At 40.2% G+C, this 17,551-nt stretch overlaps 1 protein-coding gene across 1 annotated transcript in view; it reads left to right on the top strand.

Annotated features, from left to right (window-relative positions):
• HHIPL1 (HHIP like 1) overlaps window positions 1-17,545 on the top strand; it is a 19,942-nt gene extending 2,397 nt beyond the window's left edge. Inside the window, exons 2-9 of the mRNA XM_072427877.1 lie at window positions 2,327-2,973; window positions 6,074-6,217; window positions 7,557-7,885; window positions 8,282-8,408; window positions 10,047-10,192; window positions 11,119-11,200; window positions 12,801-12,883; window positions 15,908-17,545. Of these exons, the coding sequence (XP_072283978.1) occupies window positions 2,327-2,973; window positions 6,074-6,217; window positions 7,557-7,885; window positions 8,282-8,408; window positions 10,047-10,192; window positions 11,119-11,200; window positions 12,801-12,883; window positions 15,908-16,530 (2,181 nt within the window). The 3' untranslated portion in view covers window positions 16,531-17,545. The remainder of the gene's footprint in view (window positions 1-2,326; window positions 2,974-6,073; window positions 6,218-7,556; window positions 7,886-8,281; window positions 8,409-10,046; window positions 10,193-11,118; window positions 11,201-12,800; window positions 12,884-15,907) is intronic.
• The last annotated feature ends 6 nt before the right edge of the window (window positions 17,546-17,551 follow it).

Raw genomic sequence — 17,551 nt, 5'->3', positions numbered from 1 at the left:
GATCTGTACATTACACTGTGCCAGTTGAGGGGAGAGCACCCAGAAATGGCAATCTGTGCAATACACTATGCCATGCATGTGAGGGCACCCAGCAATGGGGATCTGGGCATAACACTGTGCCAGGTGGAGGGAGAAGGCACCCAGCGATTGGCAATCGGCAAGGGCAGTCTGGAAAAGGGACCTGTATATGACACTTTTTATGACACTTGATGGGAGAGAGTTCTCATCAGGATCGATCTGTACATTAAACCAGAGGGAATCCAACAAAAGCAATCTGTGTATTACACTATGGCAGGTGAAGGGAAACGGTACCCAGCAATGGGAATCTGGGCACTGAACTGGAGCAGGTAAGGGCAGAGGGTACACAGCAGTTGGAATATTGGCAGTGCTATGTACTAGCTGAAGGCTGAGAGCACCCAGCAATGAGAATTTGGACATTACACTGTACCAGGTGAGGCATAAGGGCATTCAGCAATTGACACTTAGCGGGGACAATCAGTACATTACACTGTGCCAGGTGAGGGGAGGGCACCTAGCCATGGGAATCTGTGAGGGATAAGGGCACCTCACAAGAGGTATCTTTTTACTACATAGTTCCAAGTGAGGGAAGATGGCGCTCAGCAGGGGGATTGGTGCAATATACTATGCCAGGCAAAGGGCGAAGGTACCCTGGAAGAGGGACCTGTACATGCCAGGTGAGGGGAGAGGGCACCCAGCAGGCGCAATTTGTGTATTACACTGTTGCAGAGGGGATAGGTCATCCAATAGTTGAATCTGTTCATTAAACTGTGCCAGGTACAGGGAGAGGTCACCCAACAAGTGAGCCCTATGGATTCCACTGTGACAGGTGAAGGGAGAGGGCATCTTTCATAAAAAAACCTGCATTTTACACTGTACATTATATGGTGCCAGGTAGAAAGAGCACCCTGCATGAATTTTATGAGTATTATACAGTGCCAAGTGAGGGAGGGCATCATACAGAATAAATAAATGATGATTTGCCTTTTAATAACTATGCCCACTGTCTTCCTGGAAAACGCACGCACAGCATGTAATAAACCATATAAACAAACCTGTGTGTCTTGCTGGATCACTGCGTCACCTGGACTGACCGGTCTGGGTAAAGTGTACAAAGTCCTGCAGCCATGCAATCATATGATTGGAGTGAACCTTAGGTCACCTAAATGTGAATGTTTAGCCATCTCAGTGTACATATAGGTGAAAAAGATCATTATAATGTCAATATTCCTATCAGGATGCGTGAATATATATCAAAAACTTTATTCTATGTCTGATTCGTAATATATATGTACATTGGGACAGTCATATTTGCTAATTACATACAAAAGCAGTGGCTGTGCTTTACTGTTCCATGTCACAATCCAAGCCTATGCAGATCAGGAGAAAAAGGTGGAACTGTCTAATGTGCCAATAAATTGAGCTTCAAAAAGCCCTAATGGACAGCACAGCCAGCCTGGGAACCTGACTTTTCTGTGCTGCAGTTAAGCAATACAGCTAGGTCTTCCCCAGACTGTGATTGGACAGTGAAGTGGAAGTAACAAACTGGTGAGGTCTTCTTTCTTTTCTCTCCTCCGATTAGCAGATGTAAATGCAGGGCACCTGATTGGGCAGAAACCCAGCCCGTCCCAATTTTGAGTGGAACCAAATACATTTCTAGTCTAATTTAAAAACCATTTGATCATTTTTAATAAATTCCTAACAATACTGACTGCTGTTTTTAAAGTATCGGCCTAGAGTTCAGCTTTAGTTTGGCTCAGTTTATGCGAGGCAATTTGACAGTGTCCTTATAAAGAGCCCATATAGCATTGACCCATAGGGACCAAACAGAAATTTATCCCAGTTCTTACTTTACTAAAAATCTGACAGCAGATTGGCTGTTAAGGTTTCATTTGTACATGGGTGTTATTTGCAAAGCATTTGCAATGTTCCTCTTTGCTTCTCTCCTTTGTAGTACCTCTTCTCTGCCACTAGATGTACTCAGTGCCCTGGGTTGAAGGATTGTCAGCATTATTATACCTTAAAGACTGAGGACATACTGTGAGTACAGTGCTAAATCTGATCCTTGAGTGGGTGTCACCATAGTACTGAACATGTATCATGTCAGCCCTGCTTTCGAGATAAGGAGGACCCAGCAGGTTATGTGACTGGCCTGAAGACTTAAAAAAAGGGAGGCCTCTAATGGGTTGGGCCGGAGCTGAGCCTAGAGTTGGGCTTTCAGAAAATACCAGATAATGTAATGCAGTTTTTTGTATCGCTCTAACAAAAAGCATTATTTTACAACTGTCCTCATTGTCTGCTTCCACAGGAGTGTTCCCCCTATGCGGCCCATTTGTTCGATGCTGAAGACCCCACCACCCCCGTCAGGACCATCGCTGGCCTTTGCGACGACTATTGTGCTGACGTTTGGAAGAAATGCCGCTCTCTCTTTAGGTATATGACATCTGACAAAGAGCTGCTGTCCCTGGAAGGGAACCAGGCAAAGTTCTGCCGCCACTTGTCCTTAGATGACGTCGACTACTGTTTCCCCCGTTTGCTGGTGAACACAAAACTAAACAAAGATTTGGGCTTGGTGACGGCTGACTCAGAGGGCTGTCTGCAGCTGTGCTTAGAAGAAGTGGCCAACGGTCTCAAAAATCCGGTCGCCATGGTCCACGCCAATGACGGCACTCACCGGTTCTTTGTGGCCGAGCAAGTGGGCCTGGTGTGGACTTATCTCCCTGACGGTTCCAGGCTGGAAACTCCATTTTTAAACATTTCCAAAGCTGTCCTCACCTCTCCCTGGGAAGGCGATGAGCGAGGATTTCTAGGAATTGTCTTCCATCCAAATTTTAAGCACAAGGGAAAAGTCTATGTTTACTACTCCGTAGAAGTTGGCTTTGATGAAATCATACGAATCAGTGAATTCAAAGTTTCTTCTCATGACATGAACATGATTGACCACACTTCTGAAAGGTAATTTTCCACACTTCTATCACGCGGCTGACCGGCAGTTCTTTAAATTATTAACGTACGCTGGTCCTCTGGGCAGAACGCCACTTGTCTGTAACCTCCGCTCCGCAGCAAAAACATGGACTTTGCTGCCAAATTGGAACGAAAGTTCTCGGAAGAGACTGCCAGGAAAGAAATGCTGGATGAGTAGCTGGAAGCTGGTGGCTCATTATGTAGCCCTTCCACCTCCTCATTAAACAAGTGCTAGCTGAAAGTATACAAAAATCAAACAAAAAAATGACATAATTGAGCCCTTTTCTGGGATCCTGCTGATGATCCAACAAGCTTGCTCCTCTGCGCAGTACAGGGCTGCATTTTTGCAAGATTTGATTTGCAGAATTCCAAGAGAAACACAATGCTGCAAACTGGCTTATACTAAATTCAGCTGAAAGTCATAAAACTTTGAGCCTAATTTATTAAAGCTTTCCATGGCTGGAGAGAATACACTTTCATCAGTGAAGCTGGGTGATCCTGCAAATCTCTAATGGATTTGTTAAAAGTCATTTGCTATTTGTTAGCAAATGTTTTCAATCCTGTACCAGATCCATTCCACGTTTGCTGGATCATCCAGGTTCACTTTTGAAAGTGTATCATCTCTAGCCCCTTTGCATGCTTAGTGCTGCCTAAAAGTCATCAATAGCAAAGTCCATTTTAAGTGGAACTTGTTATGTTATGTAAAACCTGGGAAACAAATCCAGGGGCCCCTCAGTGATTGAAGATTATTACTCACAAAAATCACTGGGTGCCTACATTTCAGCATTATTCATAGCTATTCTAGCCACAGGTTCACTTTAAGGGGAAGAGTATTTTCCAAATCATGAATTTTTGTTATTTATTTATTTTGTAAGTTATGTTTTTATTGATTTTTGTAGAAAGATAATATAGCAATTTGCTTTGCTAAATAAATATGTATTATAAACATTTCCCTTTATTTCCCGTATTATAAAAATACGTTGCATCAGAGTTTCTCAACCAGGGTTTCTTTAGAGGTTGCTGGGGTTTCCTTTAGCAATGAGCAGTTTGTGCTTCTCGGGTCAGTTTAATTGACAACAATATTTTTTTGGGCTATCTGTAAGGGTGACAATCTTTCAAATGGCCAGCAATGTAAGAGGCATTCTTCCCATTGACCACCATGCTAATATAATGTGATCTGTGGATGTAGTATTTATAGAAGGGGTTCCCTTGACTTGAAGGGTATTTCATAGGGGTTCCCCTATGTCAGGGGTCTGCAACCTGCGGCTCCGGAGCCGCATGCGGCTCTTCAGCCTCCTTGTTGTGGCTCCCTTCGGCTGCCGCGGGGAGATCTCTGATGGGGGATCCCCTTGCTCCCAAGACACTGCGGAGGAGGGGGATTCCCTATCCGGTGTTCTAATGAGAAAAATCTACCAGTGAAATAAATCTACCACGGGGCGTGTACAAATGGGTGTGTACAATGACATCCCCCTCCTTTGAACCCAAATTCCTCTGGAATGGGGAGATGTACAAAACCAAAAATGTAGGTGCAAGTGGGGGACACCTGTGACTAACACCCCCTAAAATTAAATTGTTAGGCTATCATCAGAACATAAAGAACTCTGCCCATCAAAAAATCTACCGTTACACATTGCTGGAGGCACCTGAACCCCAATTTCTCTAGAACAGGAAGGGGGTACAGGTGAACAAAATTAGAGGTGCAAGTGGGGGACACCTGTGGCTAACACCTCCTAAAAACTCCACCCATCAAAAAAACCCCTACCCTGTCACACATTGTTGGAGGCTTCTAGCACCTAAACCCCAATTTATCTGGAAACGGGGGTACAGGTGAAAAAAATTTGAGGTGCAAGTACGGGACACCTGTGGCTAACACCTCCTAAAAACTTATAAAAACTCTGCCTATCAAAAAAATCTACCCTGTTACACATTGCTGGAAGCATCTAGCATCTGAACCCCAATTTCTCTGGAATGGGGGGGGAGGCGGTACAGGTGACCAAAATAGAGGTGCAAGTGGGGGACACTTATGGCTAACACCACCTACAATTGAATCGCTAAGGCATCGTCAGAAAATAAAGAACTCTGCCCATCAAAATAATCTACCCTGTTACACATTGCTGGAGGCTTCTAGCACCTGAACCCCAATTACTCAAGATTGGGGGATACAGGTGAACAAAATTAAAGATGCAAACGAGGGACACCTGTGGCTAACACCCCTTAAAATTTCATCGCTAAGGCATCGTCAGAACAAAAAAGAACTCTGCCCATCAAAAAAATCTACCCTGTTACGTTAGAAGCCTCCAGCTAATGTAACAGGATGATACGTTAGAAGCTGGAGGCTTCTAGGGGCATAGTTCAGTGTTTAATTTATTTCAAAGTAGGCCTACACATGCACACTTATTGTAACAGGTAAAATTAAAAAAATATTAAAACTTTTAAAAGTTTATAAACTGTGTTATGTTTTGCGGCTCAAGACTATTTTTCTTTAGTGGAAGAGGAGGCAAAATGGCTCTTTTGATAGTAAAGGTTGCTGACCCCTGCCCTATGTTATAAAAAAGGTCAAGAAAAACTGCATTACATGTTTGAAACTTTGATCCTTGTTGCACCTTGTCTTCATGCACTCCGGCAATGGCTCCTTTGCATTCTCCTTGGCATGCCTGCATAATATGTATTGGGCTGCTTGTATTCTGTATCAGAAGACGATGTGACAACAAAGAAACACAAATGGAAGACAAGCACAGAGAGTTGTCACCTTATAACAGGAGATACTTGAACAAAGACCTTCAGGAAAGGATCACTAGGCATTAAATTATTAAAAGCTGCAGATTAAAAAATGCTAAAAGTGACTTTTTCTGTTGCTGCTCATGTGAGATTAAAGTGAAAGGTTTACATTTACTTTTGTTCATATATAGTGATTTGAGTATATTCAGCCGTGTTTTTTTTAATGATTCAATTTCTTAGTGTTATATAATATTATTAATGTATATAACACTATTTATTATTAATATACATTAATAATACTAATTAATATTAATACAATTAATAATTAATAATACATTAATTAATATGTTATGTAATAATTATTGTCTTTTAGGATAATCCTGGAGGTGGAAGAGCCCGCATCCAACCACAACGGGGGTGAGGTGTTGTTTGGAGATGACGGCTATCTCTACATATTTATTGGGGACGGAGGAATGGCTGGAGATCCATTTGGGAAGTTTGGGAATGCACAGAACAAGTAAGAACATTTACTACTTGCCTAAGGGGACTTTCACTATAGCCATTTCATAGTATATCTCAGCTATGTGTCTTGGGGGTATGAATAATTAAGAATTGTTGCTTCTGCTCTGACAATATTCATACGCTTTTCTGCTTTGGACTGGTGAACATTTTTAATATTGGGGTGAGGGGGAAAGTTACATAGAGAATGATGATGAAGGTGCACAGCTTGTCAATCAATGTACCAACATGCCACATGGCAATACAGGTAGTCCCTGAGTTAAGGATACCTGACATACAGACAACTCCTAGATATGAACGGGGCTTCCCTGCTCTCTCGTGTGCAGGACAGAGGCTTGATATGGGAACGGGGCAGTTTGCATGACTCTTTGATGATCAAGACAAACTCTGCAGTTGTTTCTTTTTGCATAACAAAGCACAGCTTGCTCCAGAAGTTAATGAATGTCTAGGCTCCATAAAGTTTTTTTGCTTTGTTTGTGATTAACTCACAGTGAGGATTTTATACAGTAACTGACACCACGCTGCCTAATAATATGTTGAGACAAACATCTGTCCTAATTGCATTTATTAAAATAATGTACCTGTTCCAACTTACATACAAATTCAACTTAAGAACAAACCTACAGTCCCTATCTCGTATGTAACCCGGGGACTACCTGTATTATTATCTTTTATATTTCATAGAATAGTCAGGGTAGAAGATGCATTTAGTGGGACCCCTATAAGTCTTACCCAGACATATTTACACAACAATAACTTTAATTAGGAATGAATGTGATGTTGCTAAACTGATTTTGCTGTAGAAATTCCAGTTTTGCTGTCAGCAACATTTCAAAGAAATTATTTCTCATTGATTTGCTCTTGCAGAACGTAGAATAAATTATACAAATTTATGAAAAATCCAATTTAAAGCCTATTTCACTCTGGAAACCACCTTCATTTGACATTTTTTTATATTGGCTTCAGTGCTTTTGTTGCTTTGTTTATAATTACATAAATTGCTGAAATTATTGTTATTATTATTATTATTAATTAACAGGATTTATATAGCACTGTACATTAAATAGGGGTTGCAAATGACAGACAGATACAGACAGTGACACAGGAGGAGAGGACCCTGCCCAGAAGAGCTTACAATCTAAGAGGTTGAGGAATTAACACACAATAGGAGAAGTCAGTGTTTTGTTTTGTTTTTTTTGCTTTGAGAATTTTGGGGGCTCAAAAGCTCTGTTTTGCTCACCCCCACACGATAAGCCCTCCTTTTAAAGCTGCCATGGCAGGAAAGGTGATTGGCTCAGTACAACAACAACAACAACAAAATTGTTTTCATTTTTCAGGTCAACATTGTTGGGTAAAGTTCTACGCATCGATGTCAATCACAACAACCACGGCCCCCTGTACCGGATCCCGGTCGATAACCCGTTTGTCGATGACCCGTCTGCCAGACCTGAAGTCTATGCTTATGGGGTGAGGAATATGTGGCGCTGCTCTTTTGACAGGGGAGACCCGAAGACCAAGGAAGGGAAAGGACGCCTGTTCTGTGGTGATGTGGGACAAAATAAATTTGAAGAAGTCGACATTGTAGAGAAAGGAAGGAATTATGGCTGGAGGGCCAGGGAAGGATTCAGCTGCTATGATAAAAAGCTGTGCACCAATTCATCACTAGGTAATGACGCCTTACTGACACTGCTGTACACTAACAATTGATATTCTAGATATGGGTGCATGCTGCTGGTTCACATCTGCAGTAAAAATAGAGTAAACAATTTCAGTCCAGGAGAGTCTGTAAAACTGTCCAAGACTAATAGGAAGACTGGAGGTTACCTGTAAGTGAAAAAGGATAAATGGACAAATCGACAGGTAATAAAAAAAGTTTTGGTGTGGGGAGCTAAAAACACAAAGACTGCTGTGCTGATGTTAGTGACAGACTGCATACTAATGTATGTCATTTATGTTTTATTATACTTTTTTGGAATATATTTCATGTTCCATGACAGTTTGTCCATTCAACAATTATTATTTCTTCCTTTTGTAAACCAGACATTTTTTTTCTTTTGTGCAGATGATGTTCTTCCAATCTTTGCTTACCCCCACAAGCTGGGGAAATCGGTCACAGGGGGATATGTATACAGAGGCTGCGAATATCCAAATTTAAATGGTCTTTATATATTTGGAGATTTTATGAGTGGGTAAGTATAAAGGCCCTGATTTATTACCGTTTTCCAAGGCTGGAGGGAATACACTTTCATAAGTGAAGCTGGGTAACCCAGCAAACCTGGAACGGATTTCCTAAAACTAGCTATTTGTTATATATTTTCAATCAAGGACCAGATCTATAGGACGTTTGCTGGATCCCCCAGCTGTGTATTTTCTACAGCTTTGGAGAGCTTTAGTGAATGTGGGCCAATGTGTTCATCTTTTTTAATAATTGCAAGATGATCATTATCTAGCACTGTGGCTCTATTGCGTGATCCTTCATTCCAGCTGCAAATGTGAATCCACCTGAGGCTTCACCTGCAGTGATTTAATAATTAAATACTGCTCAATGATCACATTCTTCTTACACATTTTTTTTTTTTGTATCCTCATTTATATTGTCTGGTTTTCTAACAATTACAATGCTGCCAACATCCCCAATATACATTAGAGAATAGAGACGCAAAGAAATACGAGTCTAATTGACATTCTAACATACATGGGCTAGATACATTGTACACATTACATATGTTGAAATCATCCGACGCGTTTCGCAGACTATGTCTGCATTCTCAGGGATGTAATTGGTACAGCTAGTAGTAAATCAGCACAAAAAGTTGTTACAAACACCGCTATGCTTATTCCCTTGGTATGAATTTAGGCAAAAAGGTGGGAATAAAATCCCAACATACAGAGATGGCGATGTCCCATATATGTTCTCCACAGTAATATTTAGTACTTCTCCAATTATTATTGGTGATGCTAACTCCATTATGGAGTTTCAACAAACAATTATCTTCAAAAACTAGATTTATTCAAATAATTCTATCCAAAGACAGACTTGCATTTTAATTATAAGGAGAACCACCCACCTCTGTGACGTACCAAGTGCATTTATTTTTTTTGTAAAGTTTATTTTCTTTACATTTATTTTCTTTGTATAGAGCTTAATTGCATCAGTAGGATGGAGCAAGTTGTCTGAATAAACCCTGTTTATTTTGTGCGTTGGCTCATAATGGCAACTCATTGAAGGGTACAACTTAAGGTACCCTCAAATGTCAGCTTCCTATATGCATGGTATTGTGCAGCAAACCATTATCCAATGCAACAAAATGTGCCTGTGCTATTTTTGTAACGCAATGCACCGCAATGCATGGCTCATGTACCACAATACTCTGCAATGTGGGTTGTGTTTCCATTTTTAAGAAATGCCCTCCTAACCACATGAACCACATGCCATTCCATGCCTTGGAATGCAATGTTGTAACAGAAGATAAAATGCACAATAAAATGTTTTAGCTAAACATAGTCCTTAGTATGTCCCAAAGATTGCATGCAGAGCTCTGTAACCCTTGGATTCTGTGGTTTTGGTAAGCAATGACATAAAAATATTTTGTAATCTATACAGAACTGGAATCGTTTATTTTGTTTTGTTTTTAATCTGCTTGGAGTTTAGCTTTAATGAACATCTCTGAAAACAACATAATGGCTCCTTCATGTAAATTGATATTTTAATGATTTAGTGTTCTGCTCATTATGGAAAGAACAGTCTGTATTGTTCAGACACATGGATAATCGTCTTTTAGAACGAACAGTACATAAACCCTTTTTTTTTTTTTTTTTTTGCACAGACGTTTAATGGCTCTAAAAGAAGATCAGAATACAGGGCAATGGCAGTACCATGAGATCTGTATGGGCACAGGACAGACCTGCATGTTTCCCAAACTCATTAATAATTATTACCAGTACATCATCTCTTTTGGAGAGGATGAAGCAGGTAATTGCAACACACTGTGATAATTATCATAAGAACTTTTTTTTTATTTTAAGACATACAAAGCTCATTCTTCATTGCTTTTGGCCCAGGTGCCCAACCTGATGTTTAATGGGGTGCAGTCGTGCCCATTTTGAGATGTTAGGCCTACATATGGATCTCAACCTGAGGACAAAGGGCAGTATGTGGTGCACAACCTGTGGCTTGAGGGAATGTAGTGATCCTTCACAGTCCCTGACCATCTCTTGAAGAATTTCCACAGTCCTCTATAGCATTACATATACCAGGCCTGATTTATTAAAGCTCTCCAAAGCCTGAGAGAATACACTTTCATCAGTGAAGCTGAGTGATCCAACAAACTTGGAATGGATTTCTTGCCATTTGTTAGCAAATGTTTTCAATTCTGGACCAGATTCATTCCAGGTTTGCTGGATTACCCAGCTCCACTGATACAAGTGTATCTTTTCCAGCCTTTGAGACCTTTTTAATAAATTAGGCCCATTGAATATAATGTGCAGTCCCTTTGTAAAATCAGGAACCTCAGTTCTCTAATACTTCATAGGTTTATGACCATTAGAAACTTGGTCCCGCCATTAGAAATGGTTGGTTGTAGTCTCGCTGTAATTGAGCCAAAGGCAACATTATATAAAAGTGCATTAATGTGCTTACGTGTAAATGAACCTTCAAGGTCAGAAAAAGAAAAGGCCAGCCCAATTGCATTCAATTAATTGGAAAAAAAAGCCAGGAAGGGGAGAGATTGGTCATATTATTATATTATAATTACAGACACAAGCAGATCATTTCCAACCGTCCCGACCCCATTCTAGAGTCTGATAGGATAAATATACCAGGCATTGGGTAATACAAGGCTATGTGTAGGTAGTTCTTCACATCTATCTAATATATTAATATTTTGTTTTTATTTATAGGTGAACTCTACTTCATGTCCACTGGAATACCAAGTGCTACATCTCCTACTGGTGTCTTATATAAGATTGTCGACACCTCAAGGTAACAATCATCCAGAATATATTATATAAAATATAGGTTTGTAAGGCTCCTTGTGCCTGCACTATAACTGAGATAAATGGCCTTCAGTTCATGAAGCCAACTGGCTGTTGTTCAATCTTTCAGCTACATTAGGTATTTCAGTTGCCATTTTTAGTTTCCTGCACTGCTATAGAATCACTTTTTTTAAACCCAAATTATAAATTGTTCTCCTAGTAATTGTGCAAACTTATGTGCTGTCATACAGTATGTTTGTACCCAGCTGCAAATATTACATCATTATGATTTAGAAACTAAAAACAGGTACAAAATAATGATGACCGATAAAGCTGAACTCTAAAGCTGCGTACACACTTCCAATTTTTATCGTTGGAAATGAACGACGAACGATCGATTGGGAAAAAATCGTTCGTAAAAAAAGTAACCAACGACGCCGACGAACGAGGATAGTCGTTGGAAATGAACGACCGGACCGGCGGATCGGATTGGACGACGATCGTTGACCATCTATCGTGTGTACGGTCGTTCATTAATCGTCCATGGTCTGAGCATGCGCGGTGAACGAACGTTCGCTCACTTCCTGTGGTGCACGTCACTTCCTGTATCGTTCAAACGATCGCATCTATCGTGTGTACAATATCTGCGAACGATCGTGTCGTTATCTGTATGTACAGGATCGGTGCTATACGATCGTTCGCAGATATCGTGCAGGATCGTTCGACATTCGTTTACCAACGATAATAATTGGAAGTGTGTACGTAGCTTGAGAATTACGTTGTTTTTTTTAAATATGTTCTCAATATACAAATGCATTTTTGTGCATAAAATGGCTTTGCAAATCCAGATATTACCGTGTGTGGTCCAACTATTCATTACAGGCTGGCTGCAGAAAACTACAGGGGCCAAATACAAGGTGCATTAGTTTTGCACTAGAATAGAATGGGTGAGAATGTATACAAGATGCTCTGTGTGTGTATGGCAGTATGAACACATTAACAAGCATGTGAATATGTACTGTTAGCAGTGTCCTAAGTGTTCTTATTGTTCCATCTGAAAGATGGCACTTTACCTTTTGTTCCAATGACAACTGAAAGTTTTGAACTTTCCATCACTTTCTGTTCCATGGCAATGATCACCAAGTCAAATACAGAGAGCGCATCTCCTCAACGGGCAGACAGCAATAAAAACCCAGCAGAAGGTTAAATCATTTACTGCTGAAAAAAAGTTTTGGCTTTAGATTGTAACAGTTGCCGCACTGGTAAGCTGCGATGTCCAAATGAAGCCAGCCTGTCAGTGTGTGCATGGGCTAACGTTCTTTCTGAGAATCTGCAGATTTGGTCCTGGCTCTGGGATCACTTCCAGATGTGTTGGGTCACATTCAGCTTCACAAATCTTTTTTTTTTTGTTTTGTTAATTTACTCAGGGAGGCCATTGCTCAAATAGGGCAGCAAAATTGCATATAATTCATTCATGTTCTGTAATTATGAACACCCATTAGATAAATAGCTCGTATCCAGTCGCTCGGAATGCTGCTCTTCACAAACGGCATTGCAAATGCTCCTGTTGCTGTTCCAGATTTTCATGGCTGTGTCTGTTTCCACAGGAGGGCCCCGCCTGGTAAATGCCGTTATCATCCCATAGCGGTCAAAACGAAGAGCGCTGCCATTCCATTTGTGCCAAAAGAAAGTAAGTTATTGTTTAAAATAATAGACAAGGTGTTAGTATGCAATAGCCTCCTAATAAATTTACAAGTGAATACATTTCTGATAAGTTGCAATATACAGCAACAGTATGGTTTTTCAAAGAATTCTACCTCTGACCATTCAGCCAATTTAGTGACTTTGCCTAGGCTCATCCGCTTCAGGTAGGTTAAAGCATTTCCTCAGTCATCTCTTACACCGGAATTCACATGATTGTGTCTCAGACTAGGAGGTCGATATTGGCCCACAATACCACTTAATGGTCATTTCAGAGCCATGGTGAGTGCCAGGTTCTGTTGTGGGCTCAGCCATAGTCCAAACTGCTCCCATTGAAGTGGATGGGAGTGATTGGGAACTATTTTGCACATGTCTGCAGCAGATTGTGCCACATTTTCCAAAAATTGGTTTTGCGGTTGGTGTTAGATGATTCTCATCACAGCTAAAGCTGCATGCAAGTTAGGTTACCAGCGTGCACCCGGGAGCAGCCAGTTGCTTGGGTTAATAAAGATTTCCAATATCTAAAAGCGTAAAAGTTGTGCAGAGCTTAATAGGATATTATTAGGAATAGGAAGGGCTCAGACTTCATACAGCCCTGTGGAAACCCCTGAGTGGTAACTTTCCCAAAAATAAACAAGAAAAGGCATTATTTACTTTTGCAAACTCATCTGTAATCCGGACCATTCTCCCCATCCCATATTCCACATGACAATACCCAGGCCCGCCAATGGTTACATGCGTCAAATATAAAATGAATAAATAAAGCATAAATTTGCCCTGTGGAGTTATTTATCAAACCCAACTGACACATAGGTGAAAAATAAATTTCAGATGCTTTAACCTTTTAAATTGAAATGCATCAGCCTTTGTCCTTCTCTGTATAATTGAATACATTTTAGCAAAATGTTACATCTCATCAGTTGTCCTTTTATTTAATGTCATATGAGGTTACTGTTATTTGGCATCACGGTGAATATTTACAGCGGGATCGCCGCTCATCCCATGGCCAGAGGCGTATCTAGGTCAGCGCTGCTCAGAAAATCGTTCTCGAGATGTGTTTGTTGTCTTGGCAACAAAGATCTCTTGTTCGTTGAATTGTCTTTATAAAAGTAATCTACATGTAGGACGACCCTGCACTCGGGGTGCTTTGTGCTGGCGCGATTCAGCTCTGCTTCTGGACGGACGCAGTCATGCTGGAAATTATTAATAGGTGAGAGAGCGCAGTGAGGGAGACAGAGGAAAGTCACACATTCAGCAGTGTTACAGATCTTCCAGATTTTAAAAAAAATATATGAAAAATGAAGATCTTTTTAATGTGGTTTTACTTTAAATAATTCATTTGAAATGACATTTCTGGTACAAAGCTGGGCAATGTTATTTGCAAATTAATAAAAGAACTAATATTTTCTTTTATGTTTTGCAATGCTACATTATAATAAAACTATAAAATTATACATTATAATATACATACAATGACTTAAAACTAGAATAAAACTAGATACAAAAAACAATAAAAACAATACAATACAAAAAAACTAAACAATAACATAAAAAATATAATTTGTAAAACAGCAGGAAAATAATGGCTAAAATCTAAAGCAATGTTAATAGGTGCCAATCAGGATTATTTAGGAGTTGAGGAGTACAAAAATGTAATGTGTGAGAGTTACAAAAGTGATGTCATCTGCACGATTTGATTTATATGGCCTGCATATGAATGAAGCTATAACCACAAGGATCCCTTTCATTGTTTTTTTCTCAATGACACTCTGCAAGTGTGAATGGCTTTAGCAGGCACATATTCATATCTATCAATCAGTGCTGGAAGTGCACGGAAGCATGTTCAAGGGAATGCACGCTCTTATGTGAAGTCCCAGGCAATGTGGAATGTGGATACATTGTAGCAGAAAAAGAAAGCAGTTGAAAAAATATATAAATAAATTTCATTACCTAATCATTAAAGCACATGAATATATTTTAAATGCAACCAATGTAATTTAATTCTACTAGATTCTAATCTCTTTAGGACAATGCCTCTTCTCCTGTGTTACTGTCAGTATTTGTCTGTCATTTGCAACCACTATTAAATGTACAGCGCTGCATAATATTTTGGCGCTATATAAATCCTGTTCATTATTATTAATAATAATAATAATAATAATTATTTGCAATGTAAGCTGATCAGGTTCCAACATTAAGCCGTGGCATGTGATCATGTGATTTATGCTTAAGCAGAACATCAGCCACTAAGAAAAGCCAGCTTCCCCCGATACATTTGGTCTTGTGGCTGAAAGCATTGAGAACCCAGCAGTATGTTTTCTTTGGCCAATGTAAAGCCGCATACGCACGTGCAATTCTTGTCGTTGGAAAGGATTTTTCACGATCCTTTCCAATGATAAGAACAGCACGATGCATGAATGAGTGCTGTACATACAGCACCGTTATGCTCTATGAAGAGGAGAGGGGGGAGTGACGGAGCGGCACCCTGCTGCACCCTCTCCCCCTTCCCTTGCATTAGGATGCCTCGTCGTTCATCGTTCGTGGACCCGCCAGGACGGATCCACGGACGATGAACGACACGGGCTATACACACACGCCAGATTCTCGCCCGATATCCGGCCGAAGCCGATTATCGGGCGAGAAAAATTTGACGTGTGTAGGTAGCTTAAGTCTTCCAGGACTTATCTAGTAGTAGTTATTCATATTCAGCTAAACGTGTTCTTGTAACACTGAAGACGTTTCACATCTTTCCAAGATGCTTCATCTGTTCTACAGTAAACCTATCTTGGATAGTTACAGAAGGTCCTCATATTGCATATGTTTTCAAAATCTAAAGATTGTAAAAATGATTGTACAGATTGTCAGATTCTAGGTGAACCGTAGACAGTAGGTTGGTGATATTTCTGACTTCACTCACATGTAGTATATAGTGCCAATACACCATATTTATATAAATCAAATACATGAAGATGTAATAATATATTTAACTTTTTTTACATTTCTAAATTTGCAGAATTAATCATAAAATCCACCCCAACGAAGAAGCCAAAAGTTAAACCCACATCAAGGACAACAGGAAGGGCCATAGCCACTGTCCAGCCGCCCCCCAGCTCTACACCTGATTGGATTGAACAACTTTTAAAGGTCATGCAAGGTGAAAAAATCCCAACCACTGCCAGACCAACCACGACCAAACCACCAAAGCCAAAGAAAGGTGGTAAGAGCAACGAGAGAAGAGGTCAGAGAAAGAAAACTAAAGCAAACGCTGGGGCAGACTCGAGGCCAAGTTCTGTGGAGTTACGTAGCGGGTCAGTCCGCTTGGCAAATGGCAATAAACCCGACCGTGGAAGGGTTGAGATCTTCATCAATGGACAGTGGGGTACAGTGTGTGATGACTTGTGGAATAGCAAATCTGCAGCCGTAGTGTGCCGACATCTGGGATTCCCTTATGTTGTAAAGGCTGCCAAGCAAGCAGAGTTTGGAGAAGGAAAGAACCTGCCCATCCTTCTTGATGATGTAGAGTGCACGGGCAAGGAGAAGACTCTACTGGACTGTAAGCACAAGGAGATTGGCAAACACAACTGTGGTCACCAAGAAGATGCTGGGGTCATATGTAGTCACCAAGAGGAGATCTAACATACCGGGAAACCCAACTTAGACATTTCCTAAAGTCAAAACTCTGAAGCAGTCCTTCACAATCTTTGTTCCATCGAAAGAGTATCTAAAACCAAAATTTAGGAAAGATAAGAACTTCCGTCGGGTCTTTATTGCTATCTGTGGCCCCACTGGCAAAAAATACCTCTCAATTCTTCCTGGTTTTCTTCGGAACTACAGGGAAGATCTTTAAATGGGAACATCTGTTCTGGTGACCTCCATTACTTTGTATAGATCTTTTCCTAATTCCTGTTGTGTCTACAGAACAAGAAATAAAAGGAAATATCTCCATTGGGACACAGAGTGCAAAAATTAACCTGATGGAGGTCTTAATCCTTATCTATTCTATTCAAGAAAGAAAAAGTTTGGGTTTAGATACATTTTAACCAACATAACAATTCCTTTAGAATATTTACATCCATTGGTGTACTATGTTCAGGGCTGAATGTATATTGTCTGCTTCCCAGACTATTTTGGGAACAACAGTTTGCCCATTGTCAGTACACCTAGATCCCACCTATAGAAAGATACAAAAAGAGAGTCAGCAAGGATGTGGTGTGAGAACTGAAATTTGAGGTTACATCACATCTAGTGGAACAGATCAGGAGCAAAGATCAGGTTTGTTTTTATTTTAAATTTTATCCATAATCATCTAGAATGTGTTATTTTTGTTGTATATAACTCTACTTTAATCTTTTTAAAGCAGGATTGTAAATAGTTGTTTGATTTCTAGGTTTTATGATTTTTTTTAAATGTAATGTTTTAGTCACCTACACACTTTGGAAAGGGTAATTGGGTCAGCTATCTATTCACAAAATACAAGTGACATCACAGAGAATGCAGCCTTTCTGTGCGCTAGAGGCCAGTCACATTACTGAGATTGCGGCCTATCCATTCACTAAAGACCAGTGACATCACTGAGAATGCAGCCTATCCATTTAATGGAGACCAGTGACATCACTGGGAATGCAGCCTATCCATTTAATAGAGACCAGTGACATCA

Source organism: Pyxicephalus adspersus, chromosome 12, assembly GCF_032062135.1.
Source record: "Pyxicephalus adspersus chromosome 12, UCB_Pads_2.0, whole genome shotgun sequence".
In the NCBI taxonomy this organism is placed as follows: domain Eukaryota; kingdom Metazoa; phylum Chordata; class Amphibia; order Anura; family Pyxicephalidae; genus Pyxicephalus; species Pyxicephalus adspersus.
The sequence above is the reverse complement of the archived record's forward strand: the minus strand, read 5'-3'. Positions and strand labels throughout refer to the sequence as shown.